The sequence below is a fragment of the Lactuca virosa genome, chromosome 7, assembly GCF_052849685.1.
Source record: "Lactuca virosa cultivar CGN04683 chromosome 7, Lactuca_virosa_CGN04683_v6, whole genome shotgun sequence".
In the NCBI taxonomy this organism is placed as follows: Eukaryota; Viridiplantae; Streptophyta; class Magnoliopsida; order Asterales; family Asteraceae; genus Lactuca; species Lactuca virosa.
In genome coordinates, this window is record NC_136432.1 from 74,088,343 (window position 1) to 74,103,190 (window position 14,848).

The following is a 14,848-nucleotide window of genomic DNA, read 5'->3' on the forward strand; positions in this document are numbered from 1 at the left end:
AAGGAATGCACCATTCCATTCCGATGTGGAAAACATACATGATTTTTCAAATATACCTTGTTGCCTAATACACTTTTAAAATACTACCATACCAATCAAAAGTTATGTGAAACAAATCCATTAATGTAACAAATAGGTTTGATGTAAACTTCATGAACGTTGAATTTTTATGCTTATTATCTATTTTTCTTCTTAATGTTGAAGAAAGGATGAGGTAGGAAAAACGACCTCGAAATCTTAAAATAGGTAATGATATATCCTCTCTAATTCCTCTCTAATAAATGAAAGATTTTTGCCACATGTCACTTTGTCATGAATTATGACACTTGACATTTTATGGTGTTTTTGAATTTAATAAAATCTGCATGTCATTTTCTTGTATTTATTAATTTTATTTATTAAAGAGGATGTCACCTAATTATGTATTTATGAGTATTTAAGAATACTCCTTCCTTCCAAATTTCAATTCCTACATTTAAGGTCATTTAAATAAATTTTACGTTTATTTCTCTTATTTGATATTATTAGTCTTATGTTATGCTACTATTTTGCATTCAAATTCACATATATTCCATTTTTTCAGAAACTTTCCAGTGTATCTGTATATGTTATACGGATTTAAAATTATGCTACTAACATACTTTTTTTTTTTATATTTTTCTTAGATTTTTTGTTCTTTGTTTTCTTATTTTCCAAATAAATTTTGTTTAAACATCTTTTTGAGAATAATAAAATAAAAGAAGTTATTATCAAACTAAATTATTTCATTATAAATATTTTAAATAAAACACTGGTTTTACTATTTATGAATATAGTTTTTTTTATATTAAATTTATATTTTATAATACGACATGATAATTGTATAATCAATCTCGAGTTAAAACACATTGTCGATGTTTTAATATTTACACTTTGATATTTAACTTTTATTTTAATCAACCTGTGTACTACACGGGTCTCACACCTAGTTAATTAATGTCGAATTATAATAGCTAGGATATTTATAAAACTAACCATTTTTATATTTTGGACCGTATTCCAGCCGAGTTACTTAAATAAAACGGGTTAAAATCCATATGTGTGGTCCCTTACTATATAGATGAGACTCACCTTCTACCGAAACGTTGTTCCAGAAACTTCTGAAAAAATTTTGGATTCCATATTTGAACTTCATTTCGAATATGTTTGAAATTGCATGGATTCGACATGCCATGTTAGTTTTCACATGATTTCTTACTACGATTTTAAGAAAGAATTACTATACTTTTCTTGAATACAAAGAACGATTCCCAGAATCTTTAGAACGACTCTGGAATGTTATATATCAGAAGGTTGGATTTTTTTTTCTTGTTTTTTTGTTGTTAGAATCTTATTTAGGTCTCATGTAACTTGTACATAGTGTAAATAACCTTATGTAACACAATAAACTTTATCTAAAATCATTCGGAATGAACAATACAAAGGTGCATCCGATCAATTTGCATGGGTGTTGCCGTTTATGATGTTTAGATAGTTTTATTTTTTTCTTTTTGTTTTGGAACCATGCATTGTTTTAAAATTTTGTATATTTTTTGTTAATCTTTAACATCCACTATTGCACCAACTCCGATAATAGAATATAAAATGATATGTATTGAGGTTAGACAACGATGTATTGTTGATATGACTGTGTTATAATTGATTTGTGATTTTCATCGTATATATGACCAATTGTTAGAATTGTGGATCTCATTACCGCCTTTTGAAACCAAGGAGCATAGAAAGTCAACACTTTATGATCTGCAAATGTTCATGATTACAATGTTTGGAGATACACAAAGAGTTTCTTTGTTCTATTGATAGAATCCAAGGACCATGTGGGTTGAGTGCAATACTTGAGGAGCGAGTTGAAATGATCATTACTGCGATGAACTTAATTGAAAGCTATGTGTAATTGTTTGAAGTTTACATAGATGTTGTTTGACTGCACCTTATGCAAGTCAAAGTATATGTGGGTGTTACATATAAATATAATGTGATTTTATTTTGAGAAGTAATATATAACTTGTTATGGTTTTCATGAATGACATTACTTTTCATTTCATTTTCATTAGTTAAACCAAAAGGATGCAAAACAATAAAAGAAACTTACAAACATATTACATTCATACAAACTTAATTTCCGGGCCATCATCTGGAAATTGTAAGGGGTACATTGCTTGTTCGTGGGATGTAAAACATCCTCTAATTCTAACATCTGTAAGACGATCACGTTTTGTCCAAGCCTACCCATCTTTGCATCCACACAACGAATCCACTTTTCTGCCTCTTTTAGTTTTTTTCTTTGTATCATATACCCATTCACGTTTTGCCCAAGCCTGTCAAACTCGTAACTAACTATGCCTTTGCTATTTTCAGATTAATGAAACTTCATATAAGGTGCATTTGTTCTTAAAGCTTACACTTGTGCTGTTATCATACATAGTTTCTTGTTTTCAAAATATATCATCTTTCTCTTGTATAATTTTTGTGTGAAATGTGGCAATAATAGAAAACGATAGGTTTAGAGAAAGTAAATAATTGAGAAAATACATTTACTTAGTTTTTAAATTCATGTGCTTTCTCTATGTTTAGTGGTTACTTGTTTTAAGTCTACACTTATGGTGAGCATATTAAATCAATTCCGTAATTAAAAGTACTTTCTTTTCATGAATAATGTGGCTAAAGTTAAGAAATCAACTTGGCAATATGGGCTCCTTAGATTTAAGTAGTGAAGGCTTTAAGTAATGACCTTCACTCAAGTTGATGGATCTAGGACTTTGAGTGCCAAAATGAATCTATAACAAACTGTATAGATAAACTTGTGTAAAGTTTTTATGGCAAAAGAGGCCAATAAAGTGGTTTGTCATTTTCTTAAATCTACATTTTTTTTGTTTTTCAACTAGACTTAAACCCTCAACATTTGACTGAGAGGTACCAATCGAATAACAATTGATAGTAACAATAAGACAAATTTTCAAAAGGGGTCTATGTGGTTTGTCATTTTCTTTGGATAGGTTCCAAATCGTTGAGAAAATTATGAATTTGGTCCTTTTTGCGTAATTTAATTGCGAATTTGGTTCCGTCAAAGCTAAAAAGACAATTATATCCTTTATATATATATATATATATATATATATATATATATATATATATATATTCTTTTTTATAATATTTAATTATAATTAAATATAGAATGGGCCCCAACCCATCCACCCGTCCAATTGTATCTCTCCTCACTCTCACGCCACTCTCTCCTATTTATACAAACACACACATACATACCTGCACTTTCATTGAAGAACACCTCGTATACTTTTTCTCTCTTTAAATCTTTCGATAATGATGACATAAACAAACTTTTCAGATCGAATCAGTTGATGTCAACCCACACCCTTTCTCTTTTTCAAGCTTCATTGAGTTTGTATCAAAAGGTTGTTTTCTATAATTGGACCTTTAGGTTCTTAATTTGGAATCCAATAGACGTTTTACGTATAAATAGATGGAGGCAGTAACAAAGCAATGATGGGGGAGTGATATTCTTCACAATGATTGGGATGTTGTCGATGAATCCATCATAAATAATTCCAGTTGTTCAAAAAAGCCCCTATAGATAATTTTTGAAAATGAAACCAAAACACCTTTACCATAATCATAATCATCAAAGTAAAAAAGAAGTTGATGTCTATGGCAATAATGATTCCAATTATGTAAGTAAACCCTTAAGTTTCGAAATGATGATGGTGATTTCGATTTCTAATTAGGAATGTGTTTTTCTATTGAGTCTTGAGATGTTGCTTAAAGATATAAGAGACGGTTGTAGAATGGTCATGTTACTGTAAAACCTTAGTTGAACCCCCCTGAATCGCCTTCTATGATTTCCAAGTTGATGTGATTTCATTTCGTATAATCTAAGATTTTTCATAAGCTTAATTTGATTGTTTTTGTATGGTTTTGTCATTTTCGTTGTTGTAGATATTTACAACTTTCAAATACTCTATAAGCTTAAACTACATTTGCTTGATTCATCTTAGTTTTCATTAATTTGATTTTGTTACTTTGTTTAATTCACAAGTTTGATTTCTTCAAATCATTTATTGATTTTTTTAATTCACAAATTTGATTGTATTCACTATTTTGATTATTTTTGTCAATTTATTTCTTTAAATTGTTGCTTGAATTTGTTTTCTTTAAATTATTTGTTGATTAATTAGATTTTTTTCTTTTTGTTTTGTTGTTTCCACTCAAGATGGAAGTGTCTATATGTGTGTTTGTTTATGGTTAATGCATATTTTGATATAATAAGAGAGAAAGAGAAAACAAGACAAGGGTTGAGAGAAAAATATAGATAGAGAGAAATAGAGGGACAAGGGAGAGAGGGTTGGAGGTTGTTGATCCATTCTATATATAATAAAGTAATAATTAGACAAAATTACATAAATTTTCCCAGTGGTTTGGCATAATAGGCTAATACAATCCAAATTTTGTTGTTACAACGCAGTCCCTGTAGTGTAAGCTTATTACACCGCTCATCCATTTGTTGTTAAACTAACCATAAAGTCGTCAACTTCTTGAAAAAAATGACATTTTGCCCGTTTTATTAATTAAAAACAAATAAACATTTGAAATTACCCTATGTCATCATCTTATTTCTTCTCCTACTCACCGCCACCGACTTTGTCATTCATCTCTCTCGCCAACATCCAACGACGACCACCCACTCTAGTGACCACCACTACCCATCCCTATCACCGTCTCCTTTCCCTTGTTTCTCGTATCTTATAGTCACTACCTGTAACATCCCATTTTCAAGTAGCTTCATATTCATCCCTCATATTTGAATTATGTCACTTTTGGCCTTTGGGTTGGAAGGGAGTGGCAAGAAAGGACCAAGCATGAAAAGTTGGCAATTGGGCGAGTACGCCCAACGTAGGCTGGGGTACGCCCAATGTAGAAGTTTAAATGATTGCGGGTGTAGGAGGAGTACACCCAGCGTACGAGAAGTACGCCCAACGTACTCCCAGAGACCCTAAACCCTAATTTTGGGGCTAGCCACTATATAAAGAACTTTATGGCTCAAACCCTAGCCTCCTTATCAGCCACCCCAACCTCAGAGAAACCCTAAAACGTATCATCCTTTCATTTTTGGGTGATCTTGACCTTGAGAGGCTCATTTTGGTGGTGTAAGTTTGGAAAGGGAAAATAAGAAGTTGGCAAGGAAGAACTTGGGAAGTTGGAGCTCATAGATCTGGGATAGCATCATCATCTGGAACTCCTTGGAGGTATAAAGTTCATAACTTTACCTAAGAGTGCTTAGATCTAGTAAGGTTTAATTTTGAAGTAATTTTGGTCCAACGGTGGAAGCTTTATAGCCCAAATCTGATTTCCAGGCCAAGGGTTGCCACCTTTGGTGCTAAATGAGTCCCTAAGGAAGAAAGTTGCCACCTTGATGGACTTAATGGATTCATGCAAGAGTTAAGACCATCTTCATGGAAGTAATACATCATTTTTGGAGTTTGGGCTTGGTTGGGACAAGTAAAGTCACCAAGTCAGTGACTTTATGGATTAAGATGTTGGAAAGGACTTGGATCTGTGATTGTAGCTTCTGAATCTGAGTATTAAGCACTTAATGGGAAAATGACTTATCAGGGGAGTACGCTGAGCGTACAAGCAGGTACGCCCAGCGTACGCACCATTTGGCTAGTATGCTTAGCGTACATAGGAGTACGCCCAACGTACTCATCAGTTATGGGCCTTATGGATTTTGGGCCTCAGTTTGGGCCATGCAGGGGGATTTTGGTCCTTGGGCCTTGGTAGGCCATCAGGAGTCAGATGTTGTAGGCCAAGAAGATGTTTGGGCTTAGGGTAAGGCCCATAAGAGGGATTGGGCCCAATTTAGCAAATTGGGCCATTAGTGGGCCACTAGTGGGTTTGGGAAGACCATCCAATGTTGGGCTTTTTATATTATGATTTTGAGCCTTATATATGGACCAAGTTGGACTAGGGGTAAAATGGTCATTTTACTATAAGGAGGATTATTGTTTGAACTAAGTGATATTTTGGTATTGATAGCTTTGGGAGTCGAGAGATCAGTTGTTCGGGATTTTGGTGAGGCAGTGATTCAGGAGTTCGATTCTTCGGTTCAGATCGGCAGTGCGAGGTGAGTTATTCTCACTATATCAACAGGGTCTAAGGCACCAATGCTGACCCTTATCGGATTTGTATCCGGGTTTATTGCATGATATGCTTTTATTGATTTACATCCTGGTAGTTAGGATGGTGATATGCTTATGCTTAGTGACCTGGTTAGGTCGGTGTCCTGGTTATAGAATGAGGCTATGTTAGTGACCGGTTAGGTCTGTATCCCGGTTATTAAGATGTTGCTATGAATATTGATCTGTTATATCAGTTTGACTGTTATATGATATGAGCTAGCGTATGATATTTGTGCAGGATGTTGCTATGATTAGTGATCTGTTAGATTAGTTTGACTGTTATATGATATGAGTTAGCGTATGATATTTATGTGCACATGTTTGTTTGGTTGGGAGTTGGGTTGAGGCGGTCCTGCTTTGTGTTGTAGGCCAACATACCCGGCGAGCGGTCCGGATAGGCTAAAGGCCCTGCGAGGCGGTCCAGTCATGCCGAAGGCTCAGGAGCGATCCAGATAGGCTGTAGGCCCTGCGAGGCGGTCCAATCATGCTGAAGGCTCATTATGCATACTGTAGACTCAGAGAGTGGACCAGGTGGACTGAAGGCCCGGTGCGGGCGGACCAGTCACATTGTAGACTCGAGATGCATGGCTGTTCTGTTTACTTATATGTTGTTATGGTTATATCGGTATGACGTTGGTATTTTGGGGATAACTCACTAAGCTTTCGGGCTTACAGTTTCAGTTTATTGTTTCAGGTTCAGCGGATGGTCGCGGGAAGGCGAAGGCGTGATCGTACACTTCCTCGATTGATGATTATGATTTCTGGGAACTCTGATGTTTAAACTATTTTGAAAACAAATTGTAATGACATGAATGGTTTTAAATGATTTAAAAAGTTTTAAATTGGCTCGAATTTTATGAATGTTACACTACCCTATTAGAAAATCCTATCCACCATTACTTCTCTACCACATACCACCAATGTCTGAATCATCGACATTGGAAACCCCACCACACACTTCCGTTTGAAAACCTATATATCCTTTGACCTAGAATGAAGTTTCAGAGAGGCGATATGGTAAAAATTTCCCCCACAAAACCATGTTTTGAAGAAGCTTACTACATATCAAACATCATCTCATCTTTATCCAACAAAGAGTTCGTTGTCCAATCCATACCCTTGTCACCAAAGATGGTTTTAGGGCCCTTAGAGAGATTGTCTTCGTCGATAAAATCTCTCCAGCTCCTCCTCATATTCTAGTAATCGATTTTTCAAAGTTCAATATTATTAATGCCAACCATCGGGATATAGTGGGTGGGCAAGATTATCAAGAAAAAAGGGTTGAATTATTTGGACTATGTTTAGCATTCAAATGAAGAGAATTTGTTTCCTTTGAATCAATTAAGGGTTCATCAGGACCATTTGGAGTAAGATGATGGTGTTTGGGTATATGAAAAAATGGGTAGATTATCTCTTAGACCTATTTTGTTTGGATAATGTACTATTTTTTATTGGAATATGATTTCATGTCTGTGTTTGTTTATGGTTTAAAATTTTAAATATGATTTTAAGTTTGTGTTTATTTAATATGGTTTAAAAAATTTCAATATGATTTTGGGTTTGTGTTCATTTTTACTTTAACAATTTAAGAAATTTGGGTTTAACCGATTTTTTTGATGATTTTTGTTATTTAAAAGTAGGAGTTTGGAGCGATTGGTGACATATTTTATGATGTCATAGGGTGGTGATGATAGATGGGGGTGGTAGTGGTAGTGGCGGATGAATATGTGCATTTCAGAAAGATAAATGATATTAATTAGGCTATGATTACATAAATGTTCCTTGTAATATAGAAAGAAAAGGATAAAAAGGTCATTTTCCAGGCACTTAACGACTCTATGATTAGTTTTAAGGGTTTTTTTTGCACCGTAGCATAACAAAAGTTTGGTGAATTTACATATTTAGTCTCTCAAGTATTTTTTTATGCTCAATAGACCATTAAAGTTAAATTTTACCTATCAATTACACAATTATTTGACCTACAGGTAGAGACGGTTACTTGTACGATGTGACATTTTAAATTAGATTTCTTTATATCTTTTAAGGGTCACCGTATCAATCAACAAGAAAGACTTTAATTAACATTGACTTAAGATCTTCAATGATCCTTTCTCCTATTTCATGCTAGTAGCTTTCGAAGCATCCAGTTTTATCCGTTTCACATTTTTAAATCATTAGGTTGAGAACTCCAAAACATAAATGGTGTAAAGCTTGCCATTTTTGTTGTCACGGTCAGAATTCTCATGTCGGAGATTGAGTCCGTGGCGAGGGCAATTTTGCTTGTATTGGTCTAATCAACACTTCAAAATAACAAGACGTTGATCTGCCATTTTATGAACTTCATTTGTTATAGGGTTATAAAGCATCACATTCTCGAAGACCAGTCTCACATCATAGGCAAAATTCAATGGAGATGTATACAAACCCTTAGAAAAATTCATTTGACTGTGCCTAAATCTAAGCCCTAGATGATGCATTTCGTGTACTTCGTCTACAAAGGAGATGAATATAGCAGCTCCGACGGCTCCGGAGTTTTCCGGCGACATAGAAGGGGTAGAAGAAAGGCGGAGAAATTGTGATGATACCGACGTTTAAACTTTCACCGTCGAAACTGAAGATGACGACGGAGAACACGTCGCTGTTTGCTGAGAGGGGGGAGGAAGTGACACTAACAGAGACAACATGAAGCGATGACGTTTGGGAGTGGCTTCGAGAAGTTGAATGGAAGATCCGACGATGGTGATTCTAAGAGATTAGATAACTTGGTTATGGAAGATATATACAGAGGAGGAAGATAGGATGATGACTTTTTTTTGAACAAATAGTTTTAGTTGGTGGTTTATGGTTTTCTAGAAAGTGGGTACAAGTAGTTTTGATTTTATTAATCAAAATTGAAAAGTATTTTTTTTAATGGAATATAAAAAAAAATTGAATGCCAAGATGGCTGATTGTCTCCACATTATCATAGCGTGGCCTATTGTCCCAATGTCATCGGTATCAGAGCAAGGTAATCTATAAACCGATAAATATGAGGGTCGATTCCTATTTAATAGGTAAAACTAATTTTAAGGAACAATTGAGCATAAAAAAAATACTCGAGTTACTAAATATGTAAATTCGTCAGATTTTGTTGTGCTACAGTACCAAAAACCCTAGTTTTAATTAGGGGTGCCGCACAAACCGCACAAACCGCCCGCATCGCACCGCATAATGCGGTTTAGAATTTCGTGGTGCGATTTGCGGTTCATCATTTTATCAAACCGCACTATGCGGTGTGGTTTGCGGTTTGTATTTATAAAACCGCGGTTCAAACCGCACCGCACCGCATGTTATATATACTTTTTTTCTTTACTTTGTTATAACTTCAAATCGCGATTTAAAAACGATGTATATAAATATATTTCTTAAAATAACCAAATATCTATAACGTAACATTAAAACACTATTAGATCAAGATCCCATGGTTTACAAGAATATAACAACTATAATAACAATATAAAGCAATAACAATGATACTTACAAAACTATAGTAGCATGAATCATAATTTATTAAAAACGATTTAACTTGAAAATTGTATTTGTTTTTATAAAATGAAAGCAATCAATTTTTTTTTTAACCTGGTCAGTATTTTGGTTTTTTGATAGATTTAATGTTGAACAACTTATCAAACCGCACAAACCGCAACCAAACCGCATAAACCGCCCGCATCAAACCGCACCGCATAACGCGGTTTTGAACATCTGTGGTGCGGCTTGCGGTTTCTAAAATATTCAAACCGCATATGCGGTGCGGTTTGCGGTTTTGACTCTAAACCGCACCAAACCGCACCGCGCACACCTCTAGTTTTAATGACATGCCATTTATGTAATTATATCTAATAATATTATTATAATAATAGAATATTAAAAGAAAAAAGAAATAAAAATTAAATACATAAAAGATATAGTAGTCTTTTGAGTTTGTCATTTTTAAGTTTTGACAAAATCTAATCCGCAACTAAATTAGGCAAAAATATTAAATTCATAACTTTTTTAATGTTTGTTCGGATCTTAACCAAAGAAGACGACAAACCACATTCACATTTTTGCAATTTTTTATAATAATGATATTAATTAAAATATAAAAGAAGGTTATTTTATAAAGATTAACATAATATAATTCTCCTCGTTAAAGTTTGATACCAAAAACCAAATAAAAATCTGTCATAAAAAATAAAAAACTTTTTTATAATATAATCCTTTTTAGATAATAAAGAAAAATACATAACACAACAAAAAAACATTTTTGCAGTTTACTGTATATGTTACTATATATTACTGTGCACTGGTCCAACTCGGACTGAGTTTCTCTACCCTGGTTGGTAGGTCCCTTACCTCTCAAAGCTTTTTAGAGAGAGAAATAGGGTTTTAGAGAGAGAAAACCCCAAGGGTTTTAAACTTCCACAAAGAACCAATAATTCAATGGAAGAAGCTTCGTCGCCATTGTCGCAACCTAAAAAGAGAGGAAGGCCGAAGGGCTCCAAGAAGGTCACCGCTGAAGACAGAGAAATTTCAAGTCCTAAGATGAGAGACAGAGCTACAGCTGCCGGAAACAAAAAGGCCGCCGTTGTCGACGATAAGTACAATAACTGGAAGTTTGTAGTCCCCATTCTGTACGACTGGCTTGCTAATCACAACCTCGTTTGGCCTTCTCTCTCTTGCCGGTATGAATTTTTTCAAACTTACGATCGATTAGATCCCAATGCCCCATGATTCGACTTGATTTTTAAAATGGTACAAAAAAAACCCTAGAATGTCTACTGCTTTTTCAGTTTTTTCGAGCACTTCCATGGTCCACTGGATCATTTTGTGCATCGATAGTTCATATAAGCTTTACTACCTTGCAAAAAGGCTACAGAAAACATCGAAATTTATGTAGGTTTTGATTGTTGCTTGTATCATTTTGTGCACCAATTATTCTTTTTATGTGAATAGATGGGGTCCACTGCTGGAACAATCGAAGAACAAGAGTAGGCAGAGGTTGTATCTTTCGGAACAGGTTAGATTAGCAGTCTTCTTTCTCCTTTTTTTGATTTTTATTTTCATCCCGCCATTAATGGTGCTTCTTGTTTAGACTGATGGCAGTGTTCCAAACACACTAGTAATAGCAACATGCGATGTAGTGAAGCCAAAAGTTGCTGCAGCAGAACACATATCTCAGGTAAAAAGAAAAGTTTTTTTTACTCAATTTTATCATCTTCTTCTTCCTATTTCTTTTTAGTTTCTTTAACCTACTAATGGTTATGTGATTTCTTCTTTTAGTTCAATGAAGAAACTCGCTCTCCATTTGTAAAAAAGTACAAAACCATCATTCATCCTGGAGAGGTAAAAATCATATACACAAGCTGAATCAATCATTTAATTCTGTCAAAACATGTCTTTTCCCTCATCTATATAACCATTTTTACAGGTGAACAGAATTCGGGAACTTCCACAAAACAAGAACATTGTTGCTACACATACAGACTGCCCAGAGGTTACAATCATCCTTGCATACACTTTTATGACAGTTACAAAGTTTCATGTGAAATTCCTAAAATACCCTCATGTTTATCCAATTCAGGTCCTCATTTGGGATATTGAAGCACAACCTAATCGTCATGCTCTTCTTGGAGCTGCTGTATCTCATGCTGATTTGGTCTGTTCCAAATTAGTATTATTTCCTAATTTATATTAGTTGAATCAAATGAATATTATTTATTTATTCTTTATTTTCTTTTTAAATTTCTTTCAGGTGCTTACAGGGCATGCTGATAATGCAGAATTTGCTCTTTCAATGTGTCCAACTGAACCTTATGTACTCTCTGGAGGTCAATTATCATATCATAATGCTTTAAACAACTAATATAAATTTATAACCACTTAAAAAATCCAACTTTTATTTTTTTATTTTTTTACAGGAAAGGATAAACTAGTTGTTTTATGGAGTATTCATGATCATATATCAACATTGGTTGGAGAATCAAACACAACCAATTCTTCAGGGTCAATTGTGAAAACTTCTGATAATGCTTCTCTTGGCCCTCGTGGGATCTTTGAAGGGCATACAGATACAGTTGAAGATGTCCAGTTTTGTCCCACAAGGTAACTTTTATAAAATACCTACAAATTTCACAACTTTTATACAATAAATTTGATTTTGTGTTCAACTTTCTGTATGTTTGTAAAGTACACAGGAATTCTGTAGTGTTGGAGATGATTCTTGCTTGATACTTTGGGATGCAAGAGTTGGAACAAATCCAATCACAAAGGTTTGTTTTAATTTGTGAATTCTTATTACATTTTTTATTTTTAAATTTATAATTTCTTTAAAATAGGTTGAAAAAGCACATAATGCTGATGTTCATTGCGTTGATTGGAGTCCTCATGATGCAAACTATATTCTAACAGGGTAAACCCTAAAACCCTAAAAAATCCTAAATACCCTAAAACCCTAAATACCCTAACAACCCTAAAAACACTAAACCCTAATTGTGTAATTTTTTCAGGTCAGCTGACCATTCTGTTTGTATGTTTGACCGGAGGAATTTGGTTTCTGATGGAGTTGGATCTCCTGTTCATAAATTTGAAGAACACAAAGCTCCTGTTCTTTGTGTTCAGGTATTCAATTGCAAATTTACTTTTTTGCCCTTTGTTTTTTATTTATATTTAGAAGTCTTTGTATGTTTTGTAGTGGTGTCCAGACAAGCCTTCTGTGTTTGGGAGTTCAGCAGAGGATGGTTGTGTTAATATTTGGGATTATGAACAGGTAAAAAAAAGTTAAAAATATTTTTCTATTTTTATTTATTTGTTTTGGTATATGTTGACTTTGTATATATTATGCATTATATTATGATTGTTGAAGGTTGGACAAAAGATAGAACGTGGGACAAGATCTGCAAACTATGCTCAAGGGTTGTTCTTTAAACACTGCGGACACAGGTTTCATGTTTTTTGTAATTACTAGAATTATAAATAATTAAAACATGTTACATAAATATGATTACAAAAACTAATATTATTATATATAATTCAGGGACAAAGTGGTGGACTTTCATTGGAATGCATATGATCCATGGACTGTTGTGAGTGTATCGGATGATGTTGAATGCTCAAGTGGTGGTGGGACCCTTCAGGTACTTGATATATATTTTATTTATTTAATATTGAATATTTTGAAGAAGAGAAATAAAAAGTTGGTGTTTATTATAGATATGGCGCATGAGTGATTTGATATACAGACCAAGGGATGAAGTGTTGAGCGAGTTAGAGGCTTTTAAGGCTCATGTTGCTAGTTGTGGTCCAAGGGCATCATCATAGGATACAAGATGACTGTTTTGTTTGACTTTGGTTGACTTAAGCTTAGATTTTTCTGGATGTTTGTTTATGTTATGTTGAAACCTATGAAGAAGGAAAGTAAGTAGTAGCAGGGGGATTTATCTTTCTTATTTTTGGGTGAATTTTATTTATGTAAGATCGCATATGGTTATGAATGACTATTGACTATGTCTTTAACGGGCTTTTTATAGATCGGAAAATGGCTTATTTTACATGGAATTTGAAAGTATAGTACACAAAAAACTAATTAGGGACCAAATATGGTCGAACCAAATAGTTAATTAGCTAAACGTGATATTAACTCTTTTTTAAATGTTATTTCATTATAAACATAACATTTATCATATCAAAAGGGCGCTGATAGTTCCACTGTTACTTTTTATTCATCCACATAATTTTTAAGTCAATTTACAATTATACCCTTCTGCTTAATTCTTTTGTAACAAATAAAAAAAGTAAATTAACCCACCCTTTAGGCTTATCTCCCCCAAATAAACTCACGCTCACCTTTCTTCCACACCCACACCCTCACCGGAAACCACTCCCTCTCCGCCACCTGTGAAAATCGACAACAATTTCAAGAAACCCACCACACCCTCGCCGGAAACCGCTCCCTCTCCGTCACCTGTGAAAATCGACAACCATTTCAAGAAACCCGCCTCGCCTGTAAGTACGAAAATCAACTGCAAAACCAATTTAAGATCACCAGCAAAATCGACAATGTCGTCTTCAAAAAAACTACTTGTAATTACCAAAATCAAAACTACTTTCAAAATCCGATTTGTTGGTCCATGGGGTTCTACGTTTTCAAGATTTGATGCAAAAGAGTTGAAGATTTGATTGGTTCAAGAGTTCTTTGATTTTTCATCTTCTCAGATGACGACGGGGTAGAAGGGTTTTTTGAAGACGACGGGGACAATGGTGGGAGGGACTTTTGGATGAACATGGAATCGATCAGAGACGACTATTTCTCTAGAGTGAGAAAATGGCACCTGTGTGTGCACCCCACGCCGATGTCGTTCACAACCCTGGACTTTTCTACTGCCAGTTATTACACCTTCTAGGGTCTATTCGTCATCTCCATTCCAGGTCTTTGGCCCCTCATCAAATAGTCAGTTAAATGCAATGTTCTATCGATTCAGCAAAGCTTATTGAGTACTCATATGAAACAATGGATTCCTAACAACGATTCATTTGGTGGTGCAAAAGACGTATATGAAGAAAAGGAAAGAAAGAAGAAAGCGGTGGGTTAATTTATG

At 34.3% G+C, this 14,848-nt stretch overlaps 1 protein-coding gene across 1 annotated transcript; it reads left to right on the forward strand.

Moving 5' to 3' along the window:
• Positions 1 to 10,589: 10,589 nt before the first annotated feature.
• On the forward strand, positions 10,590 to 13,779 carry LOC145124749 (WD-40 repeat-containing protein MSI4-like). The gene is made up of 15 exons (XM_079060206.1): positions 10,590 to 10,936; positions 11,208 to 11,271; positions 11,347 to 11,433; positions 11,535 to 11,597; positions 11,683 to 11,748; positions 11,836 to 11,910; positions 12,007 to 12,082; positions 12,173 to 12,356; positions 12,442 to 12,523; positions 12,590 to 12,663; positions 12,761 to 12,872; positions 12,946 to 13,020; positions 13,117 to 13,193; positions 13,288 to 13,387; positions 13,464 to 13,779. Exons 1-15 carry the CDS (start codon positions 10,695 to 10,697, stop codon positions 13,569 to 13,571), a joined length of 1,485 nt encoding a protein of 494 aa, XP_078916332.1. The 5' UTR covers positions 10,590 to 10,694; the 3' UTR covers positions 13,572 to 13,779.
• Positions 13,780 to 14,848: the final 1,069 nt, after the last annotated feature.